This window comes from Salvelinus alpinus, chromosome 1, assembly GCF_045679555.1.
Source record: "Salvelinus alpinus chromosome 1, SLU_Salpinus.1, whole genome shotgun sequence".
Classification (NCBI taxonomy): Eukaryota; Metazoa; Chordata; class Actinopteri; order Salmoniformes; family Salmonidae; genus Salvelinus; species Salvelinus alpinus.
The window spans coordinates 45,682,563-45,695,383 of NC_092086.1; the positions used below are offsets into that span (position 1 = coordinate 45,682,563).

At 41.6% G+C, this 12,821-nt stretch overlaps 3 protein-coding genes across 3 annotated transcripts; 1 reads left to right on the top strand and 2 right to left on the bottom strand.

The window, feature by feature from the left end:
- Window positions 1-914: 914 nt before the first annotated feature.
- LOC139540080 (hemoglobin subunit alpha-4-like) lies at window positions 915-1,821 on the bottom strand. The gene is made up of 3 exons (XM_071343674.1): window positions 1,662-1,821; window positions 1,257-1,464; window positions 915-1,164 (listed from the first exon to the last, which is right to left on the bottom strand). Exons 1-3 carry the CDS (start codon window positions 1,754-1,756, stop codon window positions 1,036-1,038), a joined length of 432 nt encoding a protein of 143 aa, XP_071199775.1. The 5' UTR covers window positions 1,757-1,821; the 3' UTR covers window positions 915-1,035.
- A 1,852-nt stretch (window positions 1,822-3,673) lies between these two features.
- On the top strand, window positions 3,674-4,640 carry LOC139539832 (hemoglobin subunit beta). Its single transcript, XM_071343201.1, has 3 exons — window positions 3,674-3,880; window positions 4,053-4,275; window positions 4,415-4,640. The coding sequence occupies exons 1-3, from the start codon at window positions 3,789-3,791 to the stop codon at window positions 4,544-4,546; spliced, it is 447 nt and encodes a 148-aa protein (XP_071199302.1). The 5' UTR covers window positions 3,674-3,788; the 3' UTR covers window positions 4,547-4,640.
- Window positions 4,641-8,086: 3,446 nt separating this feature from the next.
- On the bottom strand, window positions 8,087-8,967 carry LOC139540153 (hemoglobin subunit alpha-like). The gene is made up of 3 exons (XM_071343779.1): window positions 8,809-8,967; window positions 8,388-8,595; window positions 8,087-8,278 (listed from the first exon to the last, which is right to left on the bottom strand). Exons 1-3 carry the CDS (start codon window positions 8,901-8,903, stop codon window positions 8,150-8,152), a joined length of 432 nt encoding a protein of 143 aa, XP_071199880.1. The 5' UTR covers window positions 8,904-8,967; the 3' UTR covers window positions 8,087-8,149.
- Between the last annotated feature and the right edge of the window lie 3,854 nt (window positions 8,968-12,821).

The following is a 12,821-nucleotide window of genomic DNA, read 5'->3' on the forward strand; positions in this document are numbered from 1 at the left end:
AAGACAATGGTAGAAGAGAGTGTAGTTCTGTTCAGTTGGACTTCAGTTTATCGCTAACCTTATCACAGGGACTTCGAAGCACTACAGCTGCATGCTGATCTTGGAATAAACTGACGATAGTAAAGATTCCATCTTTGAAGACGCCACATAAATGGAATAGGTACTAGCTAGCTTGATAGTTAATGTTTGCTTTAGTTTGCTCGCTAGCTCTGCAAATTCAGCTATAGTGTGTGTGAACCGACTGGATTAACCTCACGTTAGTTACGTGCATTGGGTGCCTTTCAGACAGTAGTCACGAACCCCCTATTACCTTGCCAGCTAAGGAACACTAGATTGCATTGCTAGCTTCTCTCATTGACTCAAATTCAAATAGCTGCAAACACTGGTTGATGTTACTGTAGCTACCTAGTAGTAATATATCTAATATATCCTTTGTTTGAACTACTTACTGGAGGTCAGCCACCAACGACAGACACTGTCAGATTCCCACAGTACCTGCATCATGTGCCACTGGCAGTGGATCAAACCATTGTGAAGCAAAGGGCGGGGATCGCAATCTTTTGAAACTGAAAAACACGCTATTAAGTGTCTATAATCAGCACAAGTGCTTTCATTGCATATTATTAATATTATTGAAATTACAGTTATGTTTCCAGTGATATATTGGGGGGGACAAATTATATTTTCCCCTGGGATTTCCGCCCATGTGTGTGTAGCCTACTGGTTACATTGTTGTGTCTTTTCTGACGAATTAAGCCAGACAAAAACGCACGAAATTTGCTGAAATGCATTATGTACATATACGCACGAATTGATTGTGAAACTGTGTTGCACAACATGAGGGGGTACGTGTCCTTCTGCCCCCTATGGATATTGAATGTGAGACAACGAAAATGAAAAAGAACACCTCAGTATGAGTTTCATTTAGGTTTATTGTCAGTGTGCCAATATCGGAAGGACATTACGTTTGAGAAACATGGATGAACGTCTAATTCTGATATAAGACTGTGAGAAGCTTGTAGCTCTGATGACAGTTTAGCGGTACTTCTCCGCCAGGGCCAGAGCCAGTTGCTGCAGGAACTTGTCCACGGACAAATGGATCTCGGGGGTGAATTCGGCGGGGAAGTAGGCGGCAATGACCACAATCAGGTTGTGAGCCAGGATCTGCAAAGGAAAATGGAAATAGATTATTTCACCTTCACACAGGTAAAAACTCCGATTTTTTTAGTGTTTTTTTGTGTGTCTTTTTCTCTTACCTTGAAGTTGGTGGGGTCCACCCTCAGCTTGGTGGCGTGCAGTTCACTGAGCTTGGTCAAGAAACCAAAAAGGTCGTCCAAGTTGCCAACACATTCATCGATCTGATTCATGATGGTGATGCCGTGCTTCTTCACTGGAGCGGAACCGGGGGCCACGGAAGCCCAGTGGGAGAAGTAGGCCTTGGTCTGGGGGTAGACAACAAGCATCCTGTCGTGGACATGAGAAATTATGTGAGACAAAATTCATTTTAAATAATCATTCACACGGTCGGGGATCGCGTCCATATTTTTGCTGAGATAGGCTACGCATTCATAGCTTCCATTATAATTGACTGAAGAATTATGTGTTAATAACTGGAATACGTGTTATAGTCTATAATTTATCATACATCGTTATGTAATTACCTGGAAAGAGCCTGTTCTCCAATCTCATCGGATTTAGGGAGGATTTTGCCCCAGATGGCATTCACGTTGGCTTTGTCCTTGGCTGAGAGACTCATAGCTGTCTTGTCCGTTTATCCACTTAAATGAAGATGCTGAGAAAAGAAGCGTGTGAGCTTACACTTTTCAGAGGCTGTTTTTATTGAGGCAAGAGAGAAGGCACACCCCGATATAATCTCGGCTCCTCCTCTGATTGGGCATTTTTCCAAGACAAGATTAATTTTTATTTTTATTTATTTATTTTTTACATGTTATGGAACTGAGCCAATTCGTATAATGCCCAAAATATGACATTTGCACATAATCGATTTCGTTTGTAAAAATGCTGTCATAACATTGTATGTATTTATTTCATATAGATTGAATAACAAAGTGTCTTTGAAACACTTAATACCTCAATATTTTCTTTACAGTTAAGGTTTAGTCATACGGTCTAATATTGCAGAGTATAGGCTATGTGATTCTGTACACAAGGCAGTGTTGGGGAGTAGTGGACTGCATGTAATTCAACTAGTAATTTAACTGCATTTTGCAGTAGCTTGGTGGTACTTGAACTACATTGAAATCTAACTAGGGTTTTCAATAGTTAACTACTTTTTCCCCCACGTATCAGCTAACTACTGGAACTACACACTACTTTCCCCCCCATGTATCAGCTAACTACTGGAACTACACACTACTTTTTTTGCAAAATAAAATAAAATATGGATGAAGTAGGCAATCATTTACTTTTTGGTGCATTAGACCTGCCTAATTCTGACTTGAAACATCGTTTTTCTGCTAATAGGCTAAAATACACACTGTCAACATTTTACCCCAAAGTTCTCTGACTTACAATTTTTACTCTATTACATTTCAGATTTACATATGATCATTTTTCACGAAGTTGTTTGGATAGTGAACTTCTTTTCCATAGTAACTTTATATTTTTCTTACGGGTAGCTTTAGAGTAGCTTAATTTCTTCCAGTGTGAAGTAATTGCTAGCTTGGTAAACTATATTTTCAGAGTAGCTTCCCCAACACTGACAAATAGTTGCAACGTGATTGGATTGGCAACTAGCAACCAAATCAAGACGTGTTGGCTTATATCCCATTTGGCCTATGTAGTCAATATTCACAGTTAACACATAAATACTGAGACAAATTATATGCCTGATAATCGGAAAGGTTTTGTTTCGGTTAAAAAGCGTACCCTATGCCTATCACTAAACATTTTAATAATATATAGGCTACGCGCATTGTATTTCAGTGGGGTTAAACAAAATGCTGCAGTTTCATTGAAGTAAATAGGCTGATATCCACATTGAATAGTCCAGTTAGAACCCATCATGTAATTCCCCTGATGAAGGCAGATAAAACGACTTTTCACCAACTGACATTTAGATAATCATTCAAAAAGACCAGAAATATGGAACTATCAAATGGGTGGGGCCTTCTGAATATTAAGATAAAACAATTTGAGTCATGCTCTTCCTTTAATAGTTTACTCCCAATCTAGGCTTTTTTTTTTTTTTTAAATGAGACCCTAAATAACCACTTACATCAATAATTATCATTTTATAAAGATAATATTGCAATTAAATGTGAATATTACAACGATACATTCAAATAGAATTTAGGGCCAAATAAGTTTCTACACTGAGATAATTGGCATAAAGTTTCCGAACCTTCATTGGTTTGAATGGTGTCAGATATTATTTTGAACTTAACAATATGAATTGGGGTATTAACTACTATTTGCAGTATGTAGAGAACATTGAACAGAACAAGACTATGTCAATAACTAAATTCTGACAAAAATACCGATGAAGGCTAATCATGGCTTGATAATTCCATCCGTAATAATTAGAAGTTGGCAACGCCTAAATGACCAAGCATTATCTTTAAAGGTGGGATGATGTTGGCACAATGCCGATATGTGGCACACTCGAGGACCTTGCCCCCCAAGACATTCATCCAATCATTTTCTGCGTTCTGTTCAGGGCGGAGATACTGAACATCAATAAATTGGACGTCCCATGAGACAAAAAGCTCAGGGATCTCTTGTAACATTTTGCAAGTACAAACGGAAATCAACAAACAAACGTCAACATGGTCGACTGGACAGATGCTGAGCGCAGTGCCATCGTAGGCCTGTGGGGAAAGATCAGCGTGGATGAGATCGGACCCCAGGCCCTGGCCAGGTACATTCTTATAATATTTATGTAGAAATCATTAAATAATAACACGATAATAGGCTACCTAGGTTATTTAGCACTAATTGCGTAGTAGGAAATCCCGGTGTTCACCATTGGTGCGATACAGACCATATTGATTGTTAAGTATAATTGTAATGCCTGTTGTATTCATTTTTAGACTTCTGATCGTGTCTCCATGGACTCAGAGACACTTCAGCACCTTCGGCAACCTGTCCACACCCGCTGCCATCATGGGTAACCCCGCCGTGGCCAAGCACGGAAAGACCGTGATGCACGGACTGGACAGAGCTGTGCAGAACCTGGATGACATCAAGAACACCTATACAGCACTGAGTGTGATGCACTCCGAGAAACTGCACGTGGATCCCGACAACTTCAGGGTGAGTATTACACTTTAGCAAACTGAAACAAAATACAAAAATAAATAGTCTTGTGAATTAAATAGCGTTAAGAGCCGATGTAAAGCTTATTCCAATATTACATTCTCCATCTGGTTCCTTTACGGTCCCCTCTCCACAGCTCCTCGCCGACTGCATCACCGTGTGCGTGGCCGCCAAGCTCGGTCCCGCCGTTTTCAATGCTGATACTCAGGAAGCCTTCCAGAAGTTCCTGGCTGTCGTTGTGTCCGCTCTTGGCAGACAGTACCACTAGAGCATCACTCGACAGCATCAATATGGAAGAGAGATGACACTCCAACTCCAGTCTGTTAGGCTGGAAGCTGTGCCATAGCTACACATATTGAAAATAATAAAATACATGTAAAAGCATTTATCTTTATGAAGTGTTGTTTTTCGATGGAAAATGCTCTCCTGCAATTTTCCTGATGGCAATTGGGTTCTAGTTAGGCCCTCAGTGGATTCAAATAAGCGATGTACATCGCCTAGCCTACACATCTTCATGTTTGAAAATAAATTATTTCCTAAAACGTGGGCAGATGATCACATGTTTTACATTTAGCAGATGCTCTTATCCAGAGAGTCTGCTAATTCAGAGTTAAGTTCGCAGAGTACGACCCTGCCTCACGCAGGAAGCGGCGCAGGTCCTAATCCAGGCACTTGTCATCTCCCGTCTGGATTACTGCAACTCGCTGTTGGCTGGGCTCCCTGCCTGTGCCATTAAACCCCTACAACTCATCCAGAACGCCGCAGCCCGTCTGGTGTTCAACTTTCCCAAGTTCTCTCACGTCACCCCGCTCCTCCGCTCTCTCCACTGGCTTCCAGTTGAAGCTCGCATCCGCTACAAGACCATGGTGCTTGCCTACGGAGCTGTGAGGGGAACGGCACCTCCGTACCTTCAGGCTCTGATCAGGCCCTACACCCAAACAAGGGCACTGCGTTCATCCACCTCTGGCCTGCTCGCCTCCCTACCTCTGAGGAAGTACAGTTCCCGCTCAGCCCAGTCAAAACTGTTCTCTGCTCTGGCACCCCAATGGTGGAACAAACTCCCTCACGACGCCAGGTCAGCGGAGTCAATCACCACCTTCCGGAGACACCTGAAACCCCACCTCTTTAAGGAATACCTAGGATAGGATAAAGTAATCCTTCTAACACCCCCCCCCTTAAAAGAGTTAGATGCACTATTGTAAAGTGGTTGTTCCACTGGATATCATAAGGTGAATGCACCAATTTGTAAGTCGCTCTGGATAAGAGCGTCTGCTAAATGACTTAAATGTAAATGTAATGTGTCCTGCTCAATGGCACACACGACCTTTCGGTTAACAACACTCTTATCCACTAGGCTACCTGCCGACCATCACATAATGTTTTCTAATTGTAATATGATAACTACAGTATATTTAAATAGTATTTTCTTTGTTTTAGATATTTAAATATGTATTTCCTTAGAATGACTGAAATCCACTGTCAACAAATGCTTTTACCTAAAAACCCATTTAAGTCAGTCTTTTTAGCAACATTTTAAACGTCATACCCCAATCATGTGAAATTATTTTCAACACATTAATTGAGTAGCCTAACACAATCCATTTAAAATATGATTTTGGAGCCTTGCCCTCACCATCGTCGGATTTATCCACAGCAATGTGACAGATCGCGCCGTCTTGCAAAACGAGGGCAACTGATGCAGAGCTATATTCAAACAAATTCGATAAAATACAAAATAGTGCTGTAAGAATTATTGCGTCCTCGCGAGTGGCGCAGCGGTCTAAGGCACAGCACAGTGCTAGAGGCGTCACTACAGATCCGGGTTCGCATGGCTCTCGACCTTTGCCTCGCCCGAGTACGTATTGGATTTGCAGCAATGGGACAAGACTGCAAATACCAATTGGATATAACGGAATTGGAGGGTAAAACATTTAATATAGGCCTATATACTGTATATTATTTATTGCATCAATTCACTGTCCATCAACTCCTGGCTGAACACTATGTCACAGCCACTAACAACTAACAACGCATATGCCTGGAATCCTTACATCATAAAGCAACATGATACAGTGGTCTCGTCGCTGTAGCACATTCAGAGATCGATTGATAGACAGTAATCCAAAATAATTAATATATTTCAAACGAAAACCACTTTCTGTTTGTCATAGATGGACCAGATTAAAATGAGATGAAAGGCGAATTCCTAGTTAGTTCAAGGAAAAGTTCTGTGAGACATTTACAGCAATGGGGGAAGACATTTGGATCAAGAGAGACCTTTAGAAAATATGCAAATTTTCTCTAACACTGTACATACAAATATGTATTTTACAGTAATAAGGAAGGTGAAATGTCATAGTTAGTCATTTTATAATTTGACTATACTATATTTAGAAAGCATATAAGTAATTTGAAGTCTTATTCATGCAGTTTTGTTGAATAGGAAATACATCATATAAATATTTCCTATTTTTGCTTGTGTCCTCAAAAGTGACTACACCTCAGCAATTTATAACTATTTCTGCCAGAAAGGGGATATTTTAACATTTCTTGGAGTATGCAGTATTACTATTGTTTATGACCCTCTCATGATAAATCATTAATTTTGGGGATTATGTAGATTACATTTTAGATTACATTTAGTTATATTTAAGAGTTTTTAAAATGTTTGCATTTTAAACATTATTCTAGAATATTCAGATTATGCATTACATATTATAATAAGGTGGTATTTATCCCAACAATGGGATTTGCATAGGCTTTTAGGGAACTCATACACTCTCTAAGCCACATCGAAGATACAAAAAAGTGAATGTTCAACCTTAACATGTGATAACTATACAACAGAACAGATTAACAAGAATGACATTAACTCTCATGGTGGCTAAACATAATTATCTGAAAGCCACACCCCTAAACTACGTCTCCAATCTTCTGATCTGACCCACTGGGTAATTTAAGCAATAAGGCCCGAGGGCTAAGGGCTGTTCTTATGCAATGCGGAGTGCCTGGATACAGCCCTTGGCCGTGGTATATTGGCCATATACCACAAACCTCAAGGTGCCTTATTGCTATTATAAACTGGTTACCAACGTAATTAGAGCAGTAAAAATAAATGTTTTGTCATACACGTGGTATAGGGTCTGATATACCACGGCTGTCAGCCAATCAGCATTCAAGGCTCGAACCACCCATTTTAGAAATCTAAGTAACCCAGCACCAATAACCCAGCATCAACAACCCAACACTGCTCTTTTTTAAAGAAAACAACCTAACTAAGTCACCAAACGCCAGCAGTGCACAGGACTTTCAGAATGAGCGCAAATAACCTGTTCGCTTTCAATGTCGAGTCCACTTCCCAATTTTGGACCAAATTCACTGCATTGAAAATAGTAAATACCATTCTCTGAAGTATCTTGTTACAAATTACACGTTGATTTTACCCCAGTACAAGTGACAAAATACTCAAAAGAATCCTAATTAAATATTTCAAATTTATGTGAAATAAATATTATCCATCTCGAGGTTTTCATTGTGCCTATGCTGTCTCTAGTAGTATCCCATTCAGCAACTACTCCACATTCATCAAAATAAATGTTACACGTATTAGATAGGCTAGCCAAAATGATGGGAAACAACATAGCGCATTGCGGGCCTAAAGCACCATTTTTTTTATAATGTCTTCATTCCTTTGTCATTCCATTGTTTTAAATGTTTGAATCTACATTATTTAGCCTGTTGTATTGCCAACATTCAAATATGACCTTGATGGTGAAATGTGGTGGAATAAGGACACAAACACAGAAAATAACGTAATTCATTGCCCGTTTATTTTATTATGATAACAACAGAGCAGGAACTGCACTCCAATCTATCTATATTTGTCAGCCAGGGCAGCGGACAAGGCTGCAAGGAATTTATCCACAGCAATGTGCACTTCGGGAGTGAAATCCGCAGGGAAGTGAATAGCCAGGGTGACAAGGATGTTGTGGGACAGAATCTGAAAAGTATATTTTAAAAGTTAATATTGACGAATTAAGCCAGCAACATACTTAGAGTTGAAGTTGAGATTGATATATATAAAGATAATAAGTTATCTGGGGGCCAACCTTGAAATTGCCAGGGTCAACGCGCAGTTCGAAGGCGTGCAAATCGCTGAGAGCACTCAGTCCTCCGACGAGGTCGTCGATCACTCCGACGGCATTACCAATTGCACCCATGATGACGCCTCCATGCTTCTTGACTGGGGCAGAGCCGGGGCTCAGGTCAGCCCAGTGGGAGAAGTAGGTCTTAGTCTGGGGGTAAGCGGTCAGCATCCTGTAAAAATGAGTTTGTGTACCATTTTAGGCGTATTTAGAATCCTTAACTTTTAAGCATTATGCGTGTCTTACTCCTCTCGTCTTCTGTCTACAATGTAATCAAAGTAGTTTACTTATTGTATGTTAAAGTGCTTGGTCAGGGCAGGCAATATGCCGCTGTCATCAGTTTAAACACAATCATTCTCATAATTCTTTCATTAAGAAGGCTTACCTTCCCAAAGCCTCAGCACCGAGAACATCTGCCTTTCCACTAATCTTGCCCCAGAAGGCCTTGACCACAGATTTGTCCTTAGCTGTCAGACTCATTTTGCTCCTTTCTGATTGGCCTGTATTAAATCTACAAGAAATGATCTGAAGATGACTGCCTATACAACTAGGTCCCTTTATATTACAGTAGAGCGGCAGACACGCCCAGCTACTAGGGTACACTCCCCCTACACTGCAACCATCTTGGTCAAAATCCAAGAGTAAGATCCGTTATCTTGGCTTTTATCAAATGTTAAGTCAGAATTTCTATATTAGGCCCTTCCATAAGATGTCCGAGGGCTATGTTTGTAATAATATACATCATTAACTTTTTTTCTGAAACATTTTTGCCTATGTTTTCGTCTTCTGACTGTACTGTGAAACAATGTATTGAAATAAATTGTACCAGAGCTGTCAACAATTTTACAATTTGTTTGATTGATAAATATAATAAAAATAATACATAATAATAATTCTTATTTATTTCGTTGCATAAAACGAAATATTTCTGTATAATCAATCATATATTTCCAATAGGCTAATTCTAAAGCTGCTTTTGCCAAAATAGAAAAATGAGTTAACTAGTTAATTAGCTATTTAAAGTTACGATGCACATAGTAAATTAAATTGTACAAATCAAATCCACCTTCAAAGATCTCCATTTAATTGGAGAATATTTATTCAAGGTGACATATTGGACATTTGTTCAATTAAAGTTCGATATGATCCCCAATTATAAGGTTGATTGGACTTCGAATGATGATCGGAAAAAAAGTCAGAAGTCATGCGAGGACATGTCTGCAAATAAATCAAATCAAATCAAATTTTATTAGTCACATACACATGGTTAGCAGATGTTAATGCGAGTGTAGCGAAATGCTTGTGCTTCTAGTTCCGACAATGCAGTAATAACCAACAAGTAATCTAACCTAACAATTCCACAACTACTACCTTATACACACACACAAGTGTAAAGGGATAAAGAATATGTACATAAAGATATATGAATGAGTGGTGGTACAGAACGGCATGGCAAGATGCAGTAGATGGTATAGAGTACGGTATATACATATGAGATGAGTACTGTAGGGTATGTAAACATAAAGTGGCATAGTTTAAAGTGGCTAGTGGTACATGTATTACATAAAGATGGCAAGATGCAGTAGATGATATAGAGTACAGTATATACATATGAGATGGGTAATGTAGGGTATGTAAACATTATATTAAGTGGCATTGTTTAAAGTGGCTAGTGGTAAATTTTTAGGGTAAAGGAGAAGCTGGGGAGGCTTGGGCGAGTAGCAGCGGAGGGGGCGGGGCTGTTGGCCAAGGTTGGAGTCGCCAGGAGGAAGGCATAGCCAGCCATTGAGAAATGCTTGTTGAAGTCTTCGATTATCACGGATTTATCGGTGGTGACCGTGTTACCTAGCCTCAGTGCAGTGGGCAGCTGGGAGGAGGTGCTCTTGTTCTCCATGGACTTTACAGTATCCCAGAACTTTTTGGAGTTAGAGCTACAGGATGCAAATTTCTGCTTGAAAAAGCTGGACTTTGCTTTCCTGACTGACTGCGTGTATTGGTTCCTGACTTCCCTGAACAGTTGCATATCGCGGGGGCTCTTCGATGCTATTGCAGTTCGCCACAGGATGTTTTTGTGCTGGTCGAGGGCAGTCAGGTCTGGAGTGAACCAAGGGCTATATCTGTTCTTGGTTCTGCATTTTTTGAACGGAGCATGCTTGTCTAATATGGTGAGGAAGTAACATTTAAAGAATGACCAGGCATCCTCAACTGACGGGATGAGGTCAATATCCTTCCAGGGTACCCGGGCCAGGTCGATTAGAAAGGCCTGCTCGCAGAAGTGTTTTAGGGAGCGTTTGACAGTGATGAGGGGTGGTCGTTTGACCGCGGACCCGTGGCGGATACAGGCAATGAGGCAGTGATCGCTGAGATCTTGATTGAAGACAGCAGAGGTGTATTTGGAGGGCAGGTTGGTCAGGATAATGTCTATTAGGGTGCCCATGTTTACGGATTTAGGGTTGTACCTGGTGGGTTCCTTGATGATTTGTGTGAGATTGAGGGCATCAAGCTTGGATTGTAGGACTGCCGGGGTGTTAAGCATATCCCAGTTTAGGTCACCTAACAGAACAAACTCTGAAGCTAGATGGGGAGCGATCAATTCACAGATGGTGTCCAGGGCACAGCTGGGAGCTGAGGGGGGTCGGTAGCAGGCGGCAACAGTGAGAGACTTATTTCTGGAGAGATTAATTTTTAAAATTAGAAGTTCGAACTGTTTGGGCATAGACCTGGAAAGTATGACAGAACTTTGCAGGCTATCTCTGCAGTAGATTGCAACTCCTCCCCCTTTGGCAGTTCTATCTTGACGGAAAGTGTTATAGTTGGGTATGGAAATCTCAGAATTTTTGGTGGCCTTCCTAAGCCAGGATTCGGACACGGCAAGGACATCAGGGTTGGCAGAGTGTGCTAAAGCGGTGAGTAAGGCAAACTTAGGGAGGAGGCTTCTGATGTTGACATGCATGAGGCCAAGGCTTTTTCGATCACAGAAGTCAACAAATGAGGGTGACTGGGGACATGCAGGGACTGGGTTTACCTCCACATCACCCGAGGAACAGAGGAGTAGTAGGATGAGGGTGCGGCTAAAGGCTATCAAAACTGGTCGCCTAGAGCGTTGGGGACAAAGAATAAAAGGAGCAGATTTATGGGCGTGGTAGAATAGATTCTGGGCATAATGTGCAGACAGGGGTATGGTGGGGCGTGGGTACAGCGGAGGCAAGCCCAGGCACTGGGTGATGATAAGAGAGGTTGTATCTCTGGACATGCTGGTCTCAATGGGTGAGGTCACCGCATGTGTGGGGGGTGGGACCAAGGAGGTATCAGAGGTACGGAGAGTGGAACTACAGGGTCCATTGCAAACCAAAACAATGATAATGATAACTAGCCTGAACAACAGTATGCAAGGCATATTGATATTTGAGAGAGACATACAATAAGGCATAAAGTGATTGCAGGTCTTGATTGGGAGAGCTAGCTAAAACAACAGGTAAGATAACAGCAGCAATAACAGGGTGCTAGTCTAACACAGCAACAACAGGTAAAAATGGCGACGACTAGGCAGAGAGGGTCGGATTAACTACACACAGATCCTGAGTTAAAGCACAGAGCCGACAGATAAAACACAAATAAACAGAATGGAGTACCGTGAATTAATGGACAGTCAAGCATGCATCAGCTATGTAGCCAAGTGATCATAGTGTCCAGGGGGCAGCCGTAGATGGAGCAGGGAGGCCTCCACTAAGCTAGCACGCGGCGTTTAAAGTTAGTAGCCCGGGGGGTGGTCTGCTCAGACGGAGGGGGTCTGCTCAGACGTGGTCGTGTCGACAGAGAATCCAAGCCAGATGGCAATGGCGAAAGAGAGGTTGTGAATTGTAGAATTGTGTTTGCTAACTGGTGCTAGCTTCGTGGCAGTGGCGCTAGCAGCGCTAGCTGCAAGCTAGCTGTGAGGATCAGAAGTAGTGGCTCAGGGATTACGGCAGGAATCCGGCGTTGTTGTCGAGAGACAGTCCGGTGCTGGTAAATTGGTGAGTAATATCCAGGCTAATAACAGGGCTGGTGTCTGTGCAGAAGGTAAAAGCTACTAGCAGCGGCAAAAAAAATAAATAAAAAAAGAAATGGCTAAATTAGCTTGTAGCTGGTATTGTAGCCCAAGAATTCGCTGGTAGACCTCTTCAGCTAGCCGGCAGATGGGCCTAGCTCGAGGCTAGCTCAAGGCTAACTGGTGCTTGCTTCGGGACAGAGGTGTTAGCCAGTAGTAGCCACTCGGTTGCAGCTAGCTAGCTGTGATGATACGGTGTAATTGTCCAGAGCTTGCGTCAGGAATCCGGTGATGTGGTAGAGAAAAAGCAGTCCTATATGCTCTGGGTTGATATCGCGCTTGCAGACTGGCAGGTATTGGCCCGGTATTGA